Source organism: Lepidochelys kempii, chromosome 6, assembly GCF_965140265.1.
Source record: "Lepidochelys kempii isolate rLepKem1 chromosome 6, rLepKem1.hap2, whole genome shotgun sequence".
NCBI classification, from domain to species: domain Eukaryota; kingdom Metazoa; phylum Chordata; order Testudines; family Cheloniidae; genus Lepidochelys; species Lepidochelys kempii.
The window spans coordinates 2,426,264-2,447,150 of NC_133261.1; the positions used below are offsets into that span (position 1 = coordinate 2,426,264).

Genomic DNA, 20,887 nt, shown 5'->3' on the forward strand with positions numbered 1-20,887 from the left:
TAGGGTGGGAACTCTTTGTTTCAAAGCTTGGTTCCCAGACCAGTTTGTGGAAAAATACTGACATCCCAAGATGGAGTCCAGAGACGTGTGGTCTGATCACATGCCCTTGCATTGTTGTAGCAGCCATTGTTTACAAGCTGGCCAAAATGCCCACGGGAAGGTTAAGCTGTTCCACAGTCCGGCTTCGCCATTGTTGTACCAGAAAGTCTAGTTGTGGGTGTCACGCAGAATCAGCATGATTGAAATACAGAGATATAGCCAATATTCCTAAATTTAGATACAAAAATGATACATGCATACACATAGGATAATCACATTCAGAAAATCCTAACTTTTCAAATGATACCTCAAATGACCTATCTTGTACAAAATGCATCATAATTATGCCCTAATCATATCATAATAATATTATGATGACAAATATGGCGTGCAGTGTCACACCCCCGAGTTCAGCTCGCCTGGTATCCTACCCCTACCCCGCCACTCCTGATCAGACCCATGGGCCCCTCTAGCCTGGTATCCTGCCGCCGATCAGATCCATGGGATGATGTAGCCTTGTATTTTGCCCCGCCATGTACTCTGATTCGTGGGATAGGACTATGCCCTTGACATGCTCTTTGTCGGTCGCAGGGGCTGATGTTGAAGATCTCTTTGACCAAGAACTTTTTCTTGATCAAACTTCTGTCATTTGGGATGTGTGTGTGTTTTTTTCACACCTCTGAATGACAGAAGTTTTACCCACAAGAGTGCAGTGTAGACAAAGCCAGAGTCATATAAGATGATAGATCGATAGATATGAGGGTGTATGGGGATAGATAGACAGACAGACAGACAGATAGAGAGAGAGGTGGATGAGGATAGTGTGGGGGAGTGTATGGGGATAGATAGCTAGTTACGAGGGTGTGTGGGGATAGATAGACAGATAGATAGACAGATAGAGGGAGGTGGATGGGGATCGAGGGGGGTGTATGGGGATAGATAGATAGTTACGAGGGTGTATGGGGATAGATAGAGATAGATAGACAGACAGATAGATAGAGGGGGGTGTATGGGGGTGTATGCATAAATAGAAAGGGGGTGTATGGAGATAGATAGATAGATCTGTAAATATGTTATGGGGACAGATAGATAGAACTTAACACATTAAACATTTCATATCTCCGGGTTCTAGATTTGGGAGAGAGAAACAATTCTCCTGATGAGAAAGGCCCAGGCTTGGACGGCGGGGCAGCTCTGACTGGCGCGGCAGCGGGTGTGGCAGGGAGCTCTGGGATCTCCCCCCACTCCCCCATCCCTGATTCACATGTGCTCTACCCCTGCCCCAGCGCCGTGCAGCTGCAGAGAGGGGCGGGGGGAAGCCTGTGGTCAGAACCGCTCTTCCTGCCGCTAGAAACTCAGACGTGAGGCTCTAGCGTGCCCCGATGCTGCAGCTTGAGTCAGAGGGGCTACATGTGCCAGACAGGGGGGCCATGACCATAGGCGCCAACTTTACATGACCACAGGCGCCCCCCCGGCCCCACCCCGACTCCACCCCTTTCCCGCCCCGGCCCTGCCACCATTCCAACCCCTTCCCTAAAGTCCCTGCCCCAACTCCGCCCCCTCCCTTCCCCATTAGACCCCTCCCCAAATCCCCGCCCTGGCCCCGCCTCTTCCCTGCGTGCGCCGCGTTCCCCCTCCCTCCCAGCGTTTGCTGCGCGAAACACCTGTTTCACGGCGGCAAGCGCTGGGAGGGAGGGGGGAGAAGCGGGACGCAGCGCGCTCAGGGGAAGGAGGCGGAGCAGAGGGGGAAGGGGGCTGGGGTGGGGGTGCAGGGGGCTGCCAGTGGGTGCAGAGCACCCACCAGTAGTGTCAGTAGAGTGGGAACTAGGAAATGCTCTGGGGAACAGGGGTGCTATTGACCAATGCACACCCATGCCCCTCTCCGATCCCCTATCTATGGGGCTCACCAGAAGGCCTCCACCTCCTTCCCCTTGGCTCTTCCCAGCTGGGGTGGCTGGGAGACATAATCAGAGCAGCTCCGGCCCCCCGAGGTGGGGCCCACAGCGCAGGCTGTACTGGAACCAGATGCGGCCGTGGTTCAGGTAGCAATCCTTCTGGTGGGGCCCCCCAGCCTCCAGCGGGATGTCGCAGCTTCCCAGCAGGTCATCGTCCCACTTGTTGTCCTCGTCCCAGACCTCTATGCGGATCTTGCTGGTGCTGGTGATGCGGACGGTACCGAAGTCCAAGGGGACGTTCCAGACGGGACTGTTGTTGTTCCAGATGGTGCCGGTCCGGATCTCCCTTCTCTCAAAGAAGACCTTGACAAAGGCATCCGTAGCAGTAACGTAATCCCCCCACAGGCCGCTGGCCGTCTTCACTGTCACCATCAGCTTCCCCAGGCCGCGCTCCCGCGAGCAGCACATGGTGTCGGTCATGGTATCCCCGGGGCAGAGGCAGGAGCAGGGGTCATGGGCGCTGCGTTGAGTCCCTGGGGGGCAGCTTCGGGTGCAATTCCTCCACAGGGCCCTCTCACGGATGTACTCACTCACCGCCCGCCTCAGCGCCTCCCGCTTGGGGTCGTCCTGCTGCAGCAGGATGTGGATGGGGTGCAACGAATAGGACACCAGGCCGGGGCTGGCTTTGAGGCTCTCCATCCAGGCTGAATAGACCTTGGTATCACTCCTGGAAAAGATCACGTCAGTCGTGCTGTTTTCTCCGTCCACCTCCACGTGGCGCTCTCGATACGTCTCATGGAAGCTCCCCTGGACCTTCCCCTTCTTCTCCTCCTCGCACTTGCTGTGCCCACCCTTGACTGAGCCCATTCCGATACTCACGGCTGCCTCCATGCTCAAGCAGTCCTTGATCTCGTCGTCAGTCAAGCTGCTCATTGCCGCTTCGCAGACCCACACCGCCGCCACGTCCCACGCCCGGCCCCCCAGCTGTAGCTCGGACATGTAGTGGGTGCCATAGTTGCTGATTAGCTGCTGGTACTCCAGCTTGGATTTTCTGTCCTACTGCTCTGGGAGGTTCTCCAGCGCCAGAGTGAAATGGCTGGTGAGCGGGGGCATCTCGCTGACCAGGAATCTGGTCAGGGACACAGGAGAAGAAGTGTGCTCAGCCCGGTGAGTCAGCTGAGGTCATTAGCTGTGCATCCTAAGGTCCCAGCTAATCCACAAGTAAGGATATAAGCAGGTGGATCAAAGCAACCACTCAGTCTGCCAAACCTCACAACCTTTGTGGGGATACTGCCGGCTGCTTGATAGCCCTGACAGACTGCCCGTGCTCTGGCCACTGCAGGCCTCTGGGCTGTCCTGGCACACAGGACAAGAACATTCTCCATAGCTGGCCAGCCCAGATGTGAACTGGCGCCTCCTACAGAGGAAAGGCCCCATGTCTCATTCCCTGCTTCCCTAAACCAGCTAGTCTCCTGTCCTGGGATGGGAACCAGAGCCCACTAGAGGGGAAAGGCCCTGTGTCACCTTGTGGTGTTGCTGTGATCCCATCTCCAGATGAGCCCTCCTGACTCAGGCTGGCTCTCACCTGTAATAGCCGCAGGAGACCTCATGGCTCATGAAGCTGTATTTGTCCTTCCGCGTGTGGTCTGGCAGGAAACTGGCCAGTTTGGAATGTGATCCGGCCAGCGCCACCTGGACATTAACCTTGGGCTTCACAGGCACGTCCAGCCCCACCTTCCAGTCGTTCTGCACCGCGGACTCCGCCAACTCCAACATGCCCATGGCCAACTGCTGCACCGAGCTACTCAGCTTCTGTCGGCACGAGACGTGGACCCTCCAGTCCACCACGGCCAGCGTCAGCCTCTGCCACTGCCCTCCCTGCAGTTGGTTCCAGCACGGGGTGCAGGTGCCATTTGGACGCTTCCAGTCGCTGCTGTCCACCAGATGGGGTGGATCAAGGCAGTGCACAAGGTCTCCCTCTGATTCGGGGGGGCAGGACTATGCCCCTGACATGCTGTTTGTGGATCGCAGGTATTGACATTGAAGATGTGAAAATCTCTTTGACCAAGAGCTCTTCACACCGGCACTTTCTGTTAGTAAAACTTGTTTGGTGGGGCAGTGTTTTTCACACAATTGAATGACAGAAGTGATACCCACAAAAGTGCAGTTTACTGAAAGCCAGAGACTTATAAGATGATAGATAGATACGAGGGTGTGTTGGGAGAGAGAGAGAGAGATAGAGAGAGAGATGGGGGTGAATGTGGATGGATAGATAGATTAGATTGATCTGTAAATATGTTATGGGGACAGATAGATAGAACTTCTTAAGACATTGAACATTTCATATCTCTGGGGTCTAGATCTGGGAGAAAGAAGCAATTTAACAGATCTCACAGTAAAGATTTCTACCTCTCCAGTGAGTGCTCATGACAAAGGCTTAATGTTTGGGGTGAGCTGGGTGGGTGGGAGGCAGGACCCCTAGGTTCTCTCCTGATGAGAAAGGCCCAGGCTTGGACGGAGGGGCAGCTCTGACTGTCCTGACAGCGGGCGTGGCAGGGAGCTCTGGGGTCTCCCCCCACAACCCAATCATTGACATCGCAGGCGCTCTCTCCCTGCCCCAGTGCTGAGCGGCTGCAGAGAGGGGCAAGAGGAAGCCACGTGGTCAGAACTGCTCTTCCTGCCTCTAGAAACTCGGCTGTGTGGCTCTGATGCTATAGCTTGACTCATAGGGGCTACATTTGCCAGGCAGGGGGCCATGAGTCTAGGGGAGGGGGATACGGGAACCCCACCCCCGTCGTGTCACATCTCCCAGGCCCCCTTTTCTCCTGGTCTCCTTCCCAGCAGGAGCATTCTGCTCTGGGATGGGCTATGTCCCAGCTCCATACTGGTGTGGGCCGCATGGCTCCCAATTTCCCGACCTGGGCTCCGTGACCTTAGCGTTCAGCCCCTTGGAGCAGAGGTAGCCTACAGATGGGAGCATGCTGCACTGGGATCTCCTGCCTCCCAGCCCCCATCCTGACCTGGTCTTTGTGGCTCCTCGTTTCCTGATCTGGGCTCTGGGATGAATTTTTGCACCCCGCCCCCTACCCCCCCAACCACTAGTGGGTCTATGAGGAGAGCAACACTACGAGTCACCTATATTGGCCCCAGTGTCTCATCAGCCTCACCATGTCCTTATCTCCTCTCCCATTCATCTCGGCTCCACCATCTGCCATGGGACGCCCACTTTTGCCCAGCCTGCTTTCCCTGTCAGGGCTCTTCAGCAACTAGCTGATTCACACTCAGTGTGAATCCTAGCCCCAGGGCACTGGGGTAGAGGGAAGGGCTAGGGCCAGGGGGTAGTGGGTTGGAAGTGGGCCGTGCCAGCTAAGGCCAGGTACTTTGCAGGGACATGCTCTGAAGCTACTTGGTGTGTAGTGGGGCAGGAGGACGCTACGGAAAGATCCTCACCAGTCCACCATGCTGTGACATTATTGACATGAACTGTGACCGTATAGATCATTGTTGCAACCAGGGTCCTATGGCTGCACCAAGTCTTGTACAGAGGAGGTCAAATTGGGTGTCTATGGAAAGACTGTATTTGCTGGTTATGCTTATGCTGTCTGTATGTGTGTACCATTTTTGTATTTTAAGTTATGAATATTGGCTATGGACTTGTATCTCAATGTGTTTGATTCTAATTAGCCTCAGGGAAGCATTTGGTCAGCTTCTTGAGAAAGGACTATTCTCAGTAAGTGCCTAGTCAAGAAATATTTAATTGACAGTGGACTTTGGGAGACGCCAATCCACATGTGAGCTGTCCTTGGGAACGTTCAAACTAACATGTAAACACTGGTGTCGGCCTGCAAAAAGCTGAATCATTCATGGACATGTGATTTGTCCATGTGGCTACAAACTCCATCTTGTTGCTGTGACTTTGCACACAAGAACAAGGGGTTTCTGGCCAGAAGAGGAAGAATATAAAAGGCCCTGGAACCCCCTCCATTTTGTCTTCAGCTGGCTCAAGAGATGGCCTCTCCACCCACAAGAGATGCCTGAAAGAGACTGGAACAAAGGCCCAGATCAGAGTCATGGGGCCAGATCAGAACCAGCGCCCCCAAGAGCGGAAGGGCCTTGTGTCCCATTCCCCAGCCCCCTGAGATAGCCAATCCCCCTGCTCTAAGGCCAGATCAGAGCTGAATCCCCTTAGAAGGAAAATTCCTCATATCCCCTTCTGGATCCCTTGGCAATAGCAGTGTCTTGCAAATATCAGCTGGGGGATATTAATACCCCCTAATAACATGGCCCATCTCCCTGTAGCTCTTTCCCACTGTGACGTTCCCCTCTGGTGTCATCTGGACTGGTGATCTGCTAGGTCACGCCAATGCTTGATTCTGGGAGCCAGCCTTACCCTGCTCTGCTGTGAGAACCCCCACTCCCGGGCTGTTCACACACAACCTCTCGCATTCAAGCTGCTCTTTGTATTGTGCAACCGAACGACACGAGCCAATATCTCCGGTCCCAGACACTATCCTGGGAACCTCCGTCTGGCAGTGTCCAGTTATGCCTGCTGGATGCTGCAAGCGTATATAAGTTCGTCAATTTAACAATAAAATTGATATGTACCAGGCTTGTTATCGCAAGGGGAGTCTCTGACACGCTTCAAACCGAACGCACTGCATCAGGTAGAATACACAAACAGATATATTACTATAAAGATAAATTTTAACTGATTATCAGTCAAAGCACAAGAAGTCAGTATCAGTCAAATGAAATAAAAGCAAAACACATTCTAAGCTGATCTTAACGCTTTCAATGCCCTTACAAACTTAGGGCCTGGCTACATTTGCCGATGTAGAGTGCTGTGAGTTAAACCCGCCTTCGTAGACCGCAGTAGGGAAAGCCCTGCAGTCTGTCCACACGGACTGCTCACTGGCGTGGCCACATTTGCAGCACTTGCAGCGGCATTGGGAGCGGTGCATTGTGGGCAGCTATCCCAGCATGCAAGTGGCTGCAATGTGCTTTTCAAATGGGGGGGGGGTGAAGTGTGACAGGGAGTGTGTTGTGTGTATGTGGGGGGAGAGAGAGTGGGTTTTTGGGGTTCTGAGAGTGTGTCTGCATGCTGTCTTGTGAGTTCAGACCCCCCTTCTGCCCCCCGCCTCTCTCTCTCTCACTCACTCAAAGCAAACAGTAAATGTTTACTTTTTCTCCGGCTTCTCCAAAACGGAGCTTTCAACGGGCATTTCCGCATTCCTGCAGCCGACTTCACAACAATGACAAGAGTGGCCACTTGACTTAAGGGGATTATGGGACGTTTCCGGAGGCTGTCGAGAGCGCAGTAATGCAACACCTCGTTCACATTGGCGCCGCTGCGCTCCAGGAGGGGCGGAGCAAACGTTACTCCACTCACCGAGGTGGAGACCAGCAGCGCTGTAGCTGTGGAGTCAGAGCGCTCTACGGGCCTTGCCCGTGTGGACGGGGAGTGAGCTAGGGCGCCCGGGGCTCCTTTACTGCGCTGTAACTCGCAAGTGTAGCCAAGCCCTTAGATGCTTCTTACCACAGGCTGGCTGGCTGCTCTGCAGCCAAACTCTCCCCTTTGATCAGCGCTTCATTCGCTTGGTGTAGTGTCCGTAGATGTAGGTGGAAGAGAGAGAGAGAGAGCATGGCAAATGTCTCTCCCTTTTACCATGTCCTTTCTTCTCTCTTGGCTTTGCCCCCCCACCCCCGACCCCCTTCAGAGTCAGGTGAGCATTACCTCATTGCAGTCCCAAACTGACCAAAGGAAGGGGGTGACTCCCTCGAGAGTCTAACAGATTCTTTTGCTGTTGCCTAGGTCAGCAACCTAGGATGCTCCCCCGAGGTACAGAGCGTCACACCCACCCACCACACCACACCAGACAGAAGCCACTTCCTTTGACTGGCATTAGCCACATTACACCAGATTCCCCATTGCAGCAAATTCATCCAGCTGTCTAGCTCCCCTGTCTTGCCAGCCTTGCTTCCCTATATCCCAGAGCTCCCCGTAGTGTTCCCAAACATGTATTGTAGCCGCTCGTTTCTACTCTAGATCTAGGTCCAGCCCACTGTTAAGGAAAAGTTAGCACATGTGACTCCATTTTGGTTTGGGGCCCACCATTGTTTAAATGCCAGCACATCATACACCAGGAGGAGTGATCCTTAGATACTGAATCCCTGTGAAAATCCTCCTCCTTGTCTCCAGCCTGCCTTGACTCCCAGTATCTGGTTTTTGTCAGTCTCTAACTCCCTGTCTCTTGGCCTTGATGTGAGGCCTCCCATCCTGATAATAAAAGTTACTGATGCATGGTTTTAGGACCATGCTGTGTAATTAACATACTGGTATAGCACGAGGAATGCACCAAGCAGGGATAGGTGGTAGATAAGACAAGGGTTTGTTTATTGGCTAAGGTTTCCGATGCACGAGGGCAACATGCTTTGCTAAAAGGTATATAACCTTTGTATAATCTGCATTCAGGGTCCCCTCCTGGCTAGCAGGGGGGCACCACACTCGAACGTAATAAACTTAGTGTCTTTTGGGAACTCTGCAGTTGTGGACTTTATTTCTGTGCCTCAGCCTAGATTCGAACTGTGCGTGTCCTACCAGGTGTAATTCTCAGCACTTGTGTGCGTGTCCTACCGGGTATAATTCGCAGCAGTTGTGTGCGTGTCCTACCAGGTATAATTCGCAGCAGTTGTGTGCGTGTCCTACCAGGTATAATTCGCAGCAGTTGTGTGCGTGTCCTACCAGGTATAATTCGTAACACCACTGAGGTTAGAAAAATCACAAGACTTCCTGCTTAGAAATTTGATTTCACACATGTTTATTGAGGCAGGGAGATACATTTGCAAAGATCCAGAGACCTGGAATCCTCCCAGAAACAAATCATTTTGCAGTGGTGCTGCAAAGCTGCATGGCAGTTTTCCGGGCTGGAGATGTTTAACTTGCAGTCAGTAGGGTTCAGAGTTAACCACACCCATCATCAGTGAGGTGCACTGTGGAGCTATTGATCTAGGCTCTCAACAGATGCAGGTAGAAGTGAGACAGGAAGAATCTTTAATCCCTGAATTAGGGAGAATTTGCTCTTCCCAAATGTGACCCCAATGCAGTGCCATCTCCCTGAGCCTGCTGACAGCCTCAATCAATAGCCCTGTGGCATGTTCTCCTGGGTATTAACTCTGAAGCTTCCTGACGGTGAGTGATACGTCATCACCTGTGACGACCATCTGAGCAGAGAACATCCAGCTGGTTGGTGGGTGGGGCCTGTGTATTTATAATGATATAACTAACCCCAAAGCAGCTGGGTAATTGTGGAAAGCAACAGAAACAACATTTAGGGAACAGCCCCCTAATGAATCCTCCCCCTGGAACCCCGGCCCATCTGCTGGGTGTTTTGAACCATGTCCACCCTGGAATATCTTCAGATTTCTACAGAGGGTTGATCACTGAAGCCGCAATAGGACAGGGCTAAGCTCTGGACCTTATCCCTTCCTGCAGAGAACATCAGTTTCCCAGTGGATACACTAGACAGATAAATACCGTTGGTGGCTGAAGACATGGGGCGGTGGATTGGTTGCCCGGCCTGCTCATCTTGGTTGACTGGTTGGTTGGATGTACTTGGGACATTCATTGGTTGGTTGGATGTACTTAAGACCTTAGTTGGTTGCTTGGTTAGTTATATTGGATGCACTGGATCAGTAGTTTTCAACCCGCAGCCGCTTGTGCCCCAGTCAGCGCACAGCTGACGCTCGTGTCACATCTGAGGGCCAAACAGATAATATATATGCACTGCGGATGTGGCCAAAATAACACATAGAGAGCCGCATTTGCAACCCACAATGCAACCTCCCCTGCATATGCAACCCAAAATGGTAAATAGGTTGAGAACAGGTATGCAGTAGGTACATACATTAGTTTGTTGATTGGATGGATACATTGGATGCTTGGAATCATTGGACAGGCTGGTCTGATGGATTTGAAATGGACGGTTCTTGATGGGATGTTTTCCCAGAGGGAGCTGTGAGGATAACGGACCCACAGGAGCAGACGTCTCTTATGGGCATAGGAGACCCCGATTCCCAAGCAGGAGGGACAGCATGAAGCTCAGCAGCATCAGCAGAGCGGGAACTAGCAAATGGTTGGACAGGGAGTGCTATTGACCAATGCACACGCATGCCCCTCTCCGATCTCCTATCTAAGAGGCTCACCAGAAGGCCTCCAACTCCTTCCCCTTGGCTGTTCCCAGCTGGGGTGGCTGGGAGACATAATCAGAGCAGCTCGGCCCCCCGAGGTGGGGCCCACAGCGCAGGCTGTACTGGAACCAGATGCGGCCGTGGTTCAGGTAGCAATCCTTCTGGTGGGGCCCCCCAGACACCAGCGGGATGTCGCAGCTTCCCAGCAGGTCATCGTCCCACTTGTTGTCCTCGTCCCAGACCTGGACTCGGATCTTGCTGGTGCTGGTGATGCGGACGGTACCGAAGTCTAAGTGGACGTTCCAGACGGGATTGTTGTTGTTCCAGATGGTGCTGGTCCGGATCTCCCTTCTCTCAAAGAAGACCTTGACAAAGGCATCCGTAGCGGTAAAGTAATCCCCCCACAGGCCGCTGGCCGTCTTCACTGTCACCATCAGCTTCCCCAGGCCGCGCTCCCGTGAGCAGCACATGGTGTCGGTCATGGTATCCCCGGGGCAGAGGCAGGAGCAGGGGTCATGGGCGCTGCGTTGAGTCCCTGGGGGGCAGCTTCGGGTGCAATTCCTCCACAGGGCCCTCTCACGGATGTACTCACTCACCGCCCGCCTCAGAGCCTCCCGCTTGGGGTCGTCCTGCTCCACCAGCATGTGGATGGGGTGCAACGAATAGGACACCAGGCCGGGGCTGGCTTCGAGGCTCTCCTTCCAGGCCGAGAAGACCTTGGCATCATTCCTGGAGAACAGCACATCAGTCGTGCTCTCTCCTCCCTCCACCTCCACGTGGCGCTCCCGATATGTCTCGTGGAAGCTCCCCTGGACCTTCCCCTTCTTCTTATTCTCCTCGCACTTGCTGTGCCCACCCTTGACTGAGCCCATTCCGATACTCACACCCGCCTCCATACTCAAGCAGTCCTTGATCTCGTCGTCACTCAAGCTGCTCATTGACGCTTCGCAGACCCGCACGGCTGTCACGTCCCGTGCCCGGCCCCCCAGCTGCAGCTGGGACACGTAGTGGGTGCCGTAGTTGCTGATTAGCTGCTGATACTCCACCTTGGATTTGCTGTTGTACTGCTCTGGGAGGTTCTTCAGCGCCCGAGTGAAATGGCTGGTGAGCGGGGGCGTCTCGCTGACCCGGAATCTGGTCAGGGACAAAAGGCAAGGAGTGTGCTTAGCCTACTGAGACAGCAGTGTATCCTAAGGCCCTAACCAACCCACAAGCAATGATCTAAGCAGGTAGCTCCTACTCAAAGCAGTCACCCAGTCAGCTGAACTTGACCACATTGCTGGGGATACTGTCAGCTGCTTGATAGTTGAGACAGACATCCCCTACTCTGGCTACAGCAGGTCGCAAGGCTGTCCTGACACACACGAGAAGAAAATCCCCCATAGCTGTCCAGTCCTAGGTGGTAACCGCCATCTCCTAGAGGGGAAGGGCTCCATGTCCCAATCCCTGCTGCCTTCCTAGCCAGGCAGTCCCCCGCCCTGGGGCCAGATTGAATCTGGCATTCCCTAGAGAGGAAACGTTCTGTGTCACATTCAATGGACCCCTGAGACAGCCAGTCCCCCGTCCTGGGCATGGATCAGAGCCAGTACCCCATAGAGGGGAAAGGCCCCGTATCTCTGTGTGGTATTGCTCTGATCCCAATTCCAGATCAGCCCTCCTGACCCAAGCTGGCTCTCACCCGTAATAGCCGCAGGAGACCTCGTGGCTCATGAAGCTGTATTTGTCCTTTCGCGCGTGGTCTACCACGAAACTGGCCAGTTTGGAATGTGATCCAGCCAGGGCCACCTGCACATTAACCTTGGGCTTCACAGGCACGTCCAGCCCCACCTTCCAGTCATTCTGCACCGCGGACGCCGCCGAATCCATCATGCCCATGGCCGACTGCTGCACCGAGCTGCTCAGCTTCCGGCGGCACGAGACGTGGACCCGCCAGTCCACCACGGCCAGTGGCAGCCTCTGCCACTGCCCTCCTTGAAGTCGGTTCCGGCACAGGGTGCAGGTGCTGTCCTGATGTTGCCAGAGGCTGCTGTCTACCAGATAGGCCCCCTTTCTGGCCATCGTGGTCACATCGATGCCCTCCCCAGCCAGGCTGTGCCCGGGCACAAAGGCCGTGTGATTCTTGCATTCATTGACCGTGCCTGTGTGACAATGGGAGGAGGCCCCAGGGAAGATGAAGAAGAGGAGGGGGATGAAGGCACCAAATCTGGGCATGGCTGATATGATGGGTTCCCGCACCAAGGAGAGGCCGTCAGCCTCTGAACAGCCTAGAGGAACAGACACACAGAGGTCCAGAATTAGTGACAATCCAGTGGCAGGCGGTTCTGTAAGTTATCTCTGTTGTAGAGACAGAGACATCCACCTACCACCGATGACATCAGCCATGTTTTATTGCACACCTACGAAAACTCTGGGCTCTAGGAGGCATTACACAAATGACGTGATGCCTCATTTGCATGTTTGACTACAGAGTATCTAATTTGCATCAATTCCCTCTCCTCCTTGTTTTCCAGATGTTGGAATTCCATCACTAACTACGAGGAGGAGGTATAGTTCACATTCCCACTCTACGGTGCGCAATATAATAATACGTCATTGCAATTCCTCAATGGGGCCACTAGAGGGCGGTGCCACGTGGCTTGTACTGAGTGAGCTGATTCAGTGGCTGGGTCTGGCCACTAGGGGACAGTGCAAAGCCACGCACAACCCATGTCGTGGCTTTTTAACCGGCAAGAGCAGCGGGAGCTTGGGTCATGCTAGGCATGACTGGCTTTGCCGTAGAACCTACTGGGGCCCCCTTGTGACCACGCCATGTGGTGGATTTGGTTATGTTGGACTACTGATGGAGGGTCATTTTCTGGGGTTATTCATGGTCAGCATCAGCCCTAGCGTCTGTCGCTGCCACCTTGACACTGCAGCTGTTGGGGAAAGAAGGCAGGAAATGTTACCACCCGGAAGAGATCCTGGGCCCATCTAACCTCTTATCTTGCTCCCTCCGTTTTGCCCTGGATCAGGCCCATGGGCCCATCTAGCCCAATATCCTGACCCCTCCCTGCTACCCAGAGTAGACCCATAGAATAATAGAATCATAGAACTGGAAGAGACCTCGAGAGGTCATCTAGTCCAGTTCCATGCACTCAAGGCAGGGGTAAGTATTATCTAGACCATCCCTGACAGGTGTTTGTCCAACCTGCTCTTAAAAATCCCCAGTGATGGAGATTCCACAACCTCCCTAGGCGATTGATTCCAGGGCTTAACCACCCTGACAGGTAGGAAGTTTTTCCTAATGTCCAACCTAAACTGCCCTTGCTGCAATTAGGCCCATTGCGTCTTGTCCCATCCTCAGAGGTTAAGAAGAACAATTTTTCTCCCTCCTCCTTGTAACAACCTTTTATGTACTTGACAACTGTTATCACATCCCCCTCAGTCTTCTCTTCTCCAGACTAAAGAAACTCAGTTCTTTCAATCTTCCCTCGTAGGTCATGTTTTCTAGACGTTTAATCATTTTTGTTGCTCTTCTCTGGACTCTCTCCAATTTGTCCACACCCTTCCTGAAATGTGGCGCCCAGAACTGGACACAATACTCCACTTGAGGCCTAATCAGTGCAGAGTAGAGTGGAAGAATTACTTCTCGTGTCTTGTTTACAACACTCCTGCTAATACATTGTCAAGGTTCCTTCCCCACTCTGAACTCTAGGGTCCAGATGTGGGGACCTGCATGAAAACCTTCTAAGCTTACTTTTACCAGCTTAGGTTAAAACTTCCCCAAGGTACAAACTATTTTACCCTTTGCCCTTGGACTTCCACTGCCACCACCAAACGTTTATCCGGGTTCCTGAAAAAACGTAGTTTGGAAACATCTTTCCCCCCAAAATCCTCCCAACCCTTGCACCCCACTTCCTGGGGAAGGTTTGGTAAAAATCCTCACCAATCTGCATAGGTGACCACAGACCCAAATCCTTGGATCTTAGAACAATGAAAAAGCATTCAGTTTCCTTACAAGAAGACTTTTAATAGAAGAAAAAAAAAAGAATCACCTCTGTAAAATCAGGATGGTAAATACCTTACAGGGTAATTAGATCAAAACATAGAGAATCCCTCTAGGCAAAACCTTAAGTTACAAAAAAGACACACAGACAGGAATAGTCATTCTATTCAGCACAGCTCTTTTCTCAGCCATTTAAAGAAATCAGAATCTAACACATATCTAGCTAGATTACTTACTAAGTTCTAAGACTCCATTCCTGTTCTGTCTCTGGCAAAAGCATCACACAGACAGACACAGACCCTTTGTTTTTCTCCCTCCTCCCAGCTTTTGAAAGTATCTTGTCTCCTCATTGGTCATTTTGGTCAGGTGCCAGCAAGGTTACCTTTAGCTTCTTAACCCTTTACAGGTGAGAGGATTTTTCCTCTGGCCAGGAGGGATTTTAAAGGGCTTTACCCTTCCCTTTATATTTATGACAACATCCCAGAATGATTGCTTTTTTTGCAACAGTGTTACACTGTTGACTCATATTTAGCTTGTGATCTGCTCTGAACCCCAGATCTCTGTCCGCAGTTCTCCTTTCTCGGCCGTCATTTCCCATTCTGTATGTGTGCAACTGATAGTTCCTTCCTAAGTGGAGTACTTTGCATTTTTCCTTTTTGAATTTCATCCGATTGACTTCAGACCATTTCTCCAGTTTGTCCAGAGCATTTTGAATTTTCATCCTATCCTCCAAAGCACTTGCAACCCTTCCCAGTTTGGTATCGTCCCCAAACTTTATCAGTGCACTCTCTATGCCATTATCTAAAACATTGATGAAGATATTGAACAGAACCAGACCCAGAACCCATCCCTGTGAGACTCCACTTGTTATGCCCTTCCAGCCTGTGAACCACTGATAACTACTCTCTGGGAACAGTTTTCCAGCCAGTTTTGCACCCACCTTATACTAGCTCCATCTAGGTTGTATTTCCCTAGTTTGTTTATGAGAAGGTCATGCGAGAAGGTATCAAAAGCATTACTAAAGGGACCATCTAGCCTGCTATCCTGTCTTCTTTCTTCCGCCCCAGATGCTTTGAGCACCTCACACTTCTCTTTGCATCCCCTGCCTTACTAACCACAAGGGATGCTGTGTTAAATGTCGATTTGAATTGTGTTCCACTTGGGTTGGAACTGTACAGCAAAGCTGGCTGTGGGGCAGGAAAGGGTGACAGCTCTGCATCCTGTCAGGGTAGCAGGCTCGGACTGGGAGGGGACAGTAAATGTTTGAACTCACCCCAGCAGAACCAGGCAGGAAAAACGCATTTGAATATGGACTGCTTGGTTCTGGCCAGCCCCCAGTCCCCCTGCAATCCGAGCCTTGGGGTTCCCTCCCCCCCACTCTGCCGGTGCTCCTCAGTCCAGATCTGCTGTCCCCCACTGCTTTGTTGCCAATAGAAAATCAAACAGCCTGAAATTGCAAGATGCCCCTGATATGAAAGGTATCAACTACATAAATTAATGATCAAAAGCTGAGTGGCAACGTGGGCTAGTGGCTGGGGCACTGGATTGAGACTCAGGACTCCTGGGTTCTTTTGTTGCTCTGGCAGGGGTTTGGGGTGAAATGGGTTAGCAGATGTAGGGTGGAGGGGGAGTCAGGACTCCTGGGTTCTATTGTCGCACTGGGAGGGGAGTGGGATCGAGTGGGTTATGGCAGGAGGGACTGGGGACCATGATCTTGGTTGAGTTCTGTGTAGCACCTGGTGTGACAGAGCCCCCAGTCTCAATGGGGGGGGTTCTGTGCAGTGCCCAGCATTAGGGGGCCCAGATCTCAGTTGGGATGGGTCTGTGCAGCACCCAGACTGATGGGGTCCCTGATCTTGGCCGGGGTCTGTGCAGGGCCTGGTGCAGTGGGGTTCCCGATCTCAGCTGGGGTATGAGCAGACCCACCCATCACTCACCTGCCTCAGGATTCAAGCTGAGGTATATTTCGGCTCTGGGGCCCGTCGGCAGCCAGGGTTGGTCTGTGTCTCTGCTGGGAGAGACGCGCTTTGAAGGTGCATCAAGGCAGCGCAAAAGGTCTCCTGTGTTCTCAGTGGCTCAACCATCCTCACACTCCACCCAGCACTGAGATCCTGCCCCCCTTTACACCCCCAGCCACAGCCAGCTGGGAAGGAAGCTGTGGCCAGCAATTGTTCCACTCATGTAGTGAATCAAATGCACCTACCGTAGGTGTCAACCCAGGTTATGAGGAGCTAGAGAGGCTGAAAAGGAACCCACAGTGAGACAAATCCTGCACTGAGTCATTGGGGCCAGCACTGCATGCCCGGGAAGAGCGCCCCCTATTGAGCCGCAGCCCTGCAGCACAGCACCCCCTAGTGCCACACTGGGGCCAGCACCTAGTGCCTCAGGGACCCTACTGTAAATACAGAGCCACCCCACCGATGCCAATGGAATCAGGCCAGGATTCTGATCCCTGGGTAAATCCAGAGCAAGCTCAATGCCCTGGCCCTGTGGGGCAGGCTGGGGCGGAGGTGGGGAAATTGGGCACTGAGCGGGGGACAATGACCCTTGGCTGCAATAGAGCAGGTTTGAGGTTTCTTTCTCTGTCTCTGTTCTCCCAAGTTTTGTTCTATCCACCCTTTCATGACCTGGGACTCCAACCCCAGGGTCCCACAGTTCCCATATTCCCCCATCAGGGGATTCTGCTCACTCCTTCACCCCTTGCTGGTAGGACCCATCACCCTTCACCCCCATTATCTTGCCAGGGGTCACCCCACTTTCTGCATCCCCATATATTCTACCAAGGGTCTCCCTCACTCCATCCCAGCATGCCCCCTATCCGCTTTTGTCTCCTTCCCCCCCATGGAGATACAAGCTGGGGGTGGGGGTGTGGCACGCTGTACCTCAAAATAACAGCCAGGAACCCCCATATTCAACACTGTGATATGACAATGAAATGTTTTGTACAATACATGCTGTCAAGGTTCCTTCCCCACTCTGAACTCCAGGGTACAGATGTGGGGACCTGCATGAACCCCCCCCAATATCCTGCCCCCCAAATCAGAGTACATGGAGGGGCAAAATGCAAGGCTAGATCGGCCTGTGGCTCTTCTCGGGGGCAGGATAACAGGCTAGAAGGGCCCATGGGTCTAATCCAGAGTGGCACGGAGGGGGAAGGATACTGAGCTAGATGGGACCATGGGTCTGTTCAGGAGTGGTGCGGTTGGAGCAGGATACTGGGCTAGCTGGACCCATGGGTGTGACACTGCATGCCATATTTCTCATCGTAATATTATTATGATATGATTATGGCATAATTATAATGCATTTTCTACAAGACAGGTCATGTGAGGTGTCATTGGAAAAGATACAATTTTCTGAATTGATTATCCTGTGTGTATGCATGTATCATTTTTGTATCTAAATTTAGGAATATTGACGATATCTCTGTATTTCAATCTTGCTTATTCTACGTGACACGCACAACTAGACTTTCTGGTACAACAATGAAGAAGCCGGACAGTGCTGGTGGCCCATCAGCAAAGACAATGGACTGGAATAGCTTAACCTTCCTGTGGGCATTTTGGCCAGCTTGTAAACAAACAACGCAAGGGCATGTGATCAGACCACAGGTCTCTGGATTCCACTTGGGATGTCAGTATTTTTCCACAAACTGGTCTGGGAACCAAGCTTTGAAACAAAGAGTTCCTACTGTATGCCTACCAATAAATCTCTGGGCATGGACGGGCTGACCGTGGAGTTCTACTGCGTATTCTGGGACATGCTCGGCCTGACCTTGTCACTGTCTGGGGCTAGTCCTTGGGGAGCAGGATCCTCCCTCTGTCATGCAGGTGAGCCGTGCTCGCCTTGCTACCGAAGAAGGGGGACCTCTGTGACCTTCAGAATTGGCATCCCGTCTTCCTCCTCAGTACGGACTACAACGTCGTTGCGAAGGCCATCTCGCTGCAGCGGGGGTCCGTGCTGGTGGACATGGTCCATCCAACCAGACCTACACCGTCCCAGGCCGCACCATCTTTGATCATTTGTTTTTGGTCCGGGACCTCCTGGAGCTCGGGCGTAGGGATGGTCTGTCGCTTGCCCTCCTGTTCTTGGACCAGGAGAAGACATTCGACAGGACGGAGCAGCGGATCCCCACCGGCGAGCGCCCCTACTCGTGCCCGCAGTGCGACGAGACCTTCCTGGCCTCCTGGGATCTCACGCGGCACCACCGGGCGCACTCGCGCGAGCGGCCCTTCCAGTGCGACCGCTGCAGCAAAACCTCTGTGGTCTCCTCCAGCCTCCACGAGCACGAGCGGACGCATGGCTAGCGGCGGGACGGGGAGGAGGCAGGGGCCATGGCGCTGTACGGCTGCTGCCTCTGCTGGGCCGCCTTCCCTGATGCCGGGGCAGAGTGGTGCCACCAGCAGGGGGAGCACCAGGAGGCAGGTCCCGGGGCGCCCACCTGCCCCGGGGGCGGGGAAGCCTTCGCCTTGCCCTATGATCTGCGTCAGCCCGAACGTCTCCGCCCCTGCCTGCGAATGACCCAAATGCAGCAAGGGCTTCTCCAACCGTGCCGGCCTGAGCCCCACACCCCTTCTCGACAGCGTGGCTCTGTGCGCGGCTGCGGCCCCTCCCCGCTCTGGGGGCATGGCTCTCTGCGTCACTGGGGCCCCTCGCCCCTCTTTGCGGGGGGTGGCTCTGTGTGCCACTGGGGCCCACCCCCTCTGGGGGGTTGGCTCTTTGGTAACCCCCAATCCTAACGTTGGCATGGCCCTCTGATCCCCCTGGGGCTCCTTGCTCTGCTCAGCCCTCATAGGATCTCCACCCCTCTATATGGCTATATGCCCCCCAGGGCTCCTCCCCCTTCTGAGTCCCTGGGGGGCATGGCTCCGAGCCCCTAACCCACACTTTCTCTGGGCTGTCTGCTCCCCTAGAATCCATAATTCTTCTGGGTCCATGGGGGCATGGCTCTGTGCTCCCAGGCTGCTCCCCTTCACTCTAAGGGCGTGGCTATCAGACACTTCTTCCTGGGGCTGTAACTGTCTCATCTCCTGGACCCCTCCCTCTCCTGAGCCCCCACGGGGGTTTGCTTTTTGTTCCCCAAGACATGGGGGGGCCTGTTCCCCAACTGAGCACGGGCTCTACACCAAGCAGCCTCCTTCTCTTGTCCCTCTGCTGCCCTGGGGAGGGGTAGGAGGCTGGGGAGATTATGAAAGGAGAACAGGTCGTGCGAGGGGGGGGCAGAGGAGTGGCACTATATGTGAAAGAAAATGTAGAATCAAATGAAGTAAAAATCTTAAATGAATCCACATGTTCCATAGAATCTCTGTGGATAGTAATTCCAGGCTCGAATAAGAATATAACAGTAGGGATCTATTGTCGACCACCTGACCAGGAGAGTGATAATGACAATGAAATGCTGTGGTGGGAAGAAGACCTCAACAGCCCAACACTGTGGCATTTAATTTCAGAAAGGGGAACTATGCAAAAATGAGGGGGTTAGTTAAACAGAAATTAAAAGGTACAGTGACTAGAGTGAAATCCCTGCAAGCTGCATGGGCACTTTTCGAAGAAAACCCTCATAGAGGCCCAATTTAAATGTATATCCCAAATTAAAAAACACAGTCAAAGAACTAAAAAAAAGCCACCGTGACTTAACAACCCTGTAAAAAAAGCAGTGAGAGATAAAAAGGCATCTTGTAAATAGTGGAAGTCAAATCCTAGTGAGGTAAATAGAAAGGAGCATAAACACTGCCAAATTAAGTGTCAACATGTAATAAGAAAAGCCAAAAAGGAGTTTGAAGAACAGCTAGCCAAAAGCTCAAAAGATAATAACAAAATGTTTTTTAAGTACATCAGAAGCAGGAAGCCTGCTAAACAACCAGTGGGGCCCCTGGATGATCGAGATACAAAAGGAGCACTTAAAGACGACAAAGTCACTGCGGAGAAACTAAGTGAATTCTTTGCTTCAGTCTTCATGGCTGAGGATGTGAGGGAGATTCCCAAACCTGAGCCGATCTTTGTAGGTGACAAATCTGAGGAATTGTCACAGATTGGAGTGTCATTGGAAGAGGTTTTGGAATTAATTGACAGTAACAGGTCCCCGGGACCAGATGGCATTCACCCACAAGTTCTGAAAGAACTCCATTGTGAAATTGCGGAACTATTAACTATGGTTTGTAACCTGTCCTTTAAATCAGCTTCTGTACCCAATGACTGGAAGATAGCTAACGTAACGCCAATATTTAAGAAGGGCTCTAGAGGTGATCCCGGCAATTACAGACCGGTAAGTCTAATGTCAGTACCGGGCAGATTAGTTGAAACAGTAGTAAATGTAAGGGGACTGTTGCCCCCTTACTAACATTCAGTGGGGGTGTTTTAGTTGCTAGCTCCCAGTACTAAAAGGGGGAAGGGTCGATGGGAAACCAGGACCCTGAGACTGACAGTCCCCAGGAACAATGGGGAGAGGCCAATGCTCCTGGTCAGCCTGAATGACAGGGCAGGCAGGCTAATCAGTGAGTCAGGAGGCCAGGGAGGTCCCGTCCTCCCTGTGAGCTGGATTTGCCTGGGTCAGACAGAGTGGGGCCGAGCTAAGGAGAAAGCAGGGGCCCAAGCTGAGCTGGGGAGCAGAGCTGGGCCAGATCCAGAGGGACCAGAAAAGCAGCCCAGAGAGAGCAGACTTGCCCTGGGAGCAGAGCTGCAGCATCCAGAGCCAGAGGGGCCAAAGAAGCAGCCCAGGGAGCTGGAGGCAGCAGCAGCAGCAGCAGCAGTGCAGAGACCGAGTGGTGGAGCTGGGGCTGGA

At 52.8% G+C, this 20,887-nt stretch overlaps 1 protein-coding gene and 1 pseudogene across 1 annotated transcript; both read right to left on the minus strand.

The window, feature by feature from the left end:
- Positions 1 to 1,942: 1,942 nt before the first annotated feature.
- LOC140912325 (perforin-1-like) lies at positions 1,943 to 5,149 on the minus strand (annotated as a pseudogene).
- Positions 5,150 to 10,132: 4,983 nt separating this feature from the next.
- Positions 10,133 to 12,347, minus strand: LOC140913717 (perforin-1-like). The gene is made up of 2 exons (XM_073350520.1): positions 11,800 to 12,347; positions 10,133 to 11,255 (listed from the first exon to the last, which is right to left on the minus strand). The coding sequence occupies exons 1-2, from the start codon at positions 12,330 to 12,332 to the stop codon at positions 10,133 to 10,135; spliced, it is 1,656 nt and encodes a 551-aa protein (XP_073206621.1). The 5' UTR covers positions 12,333 to 12,347.
- Positions 12,348 to 20,887: the final 8,540 nt, after the last annotated feature.

Coding starts and splice junctions, on each gene's coding strand:
- LOC140913717 (XM_073350520.1), bottom strand. CDS start 12,332: ATGCCCAGATTTGGTGCCTTCATCCCCCTCCTCTTCTTCATCTTCCCT. Junction 11,256..11,799: donor GTCTCCTGCGGCTATTACGG/GTGAGAGCCAGC, acceptor GTCCCTGACCAG/ATTCCGGGTCAGCGAGACGC.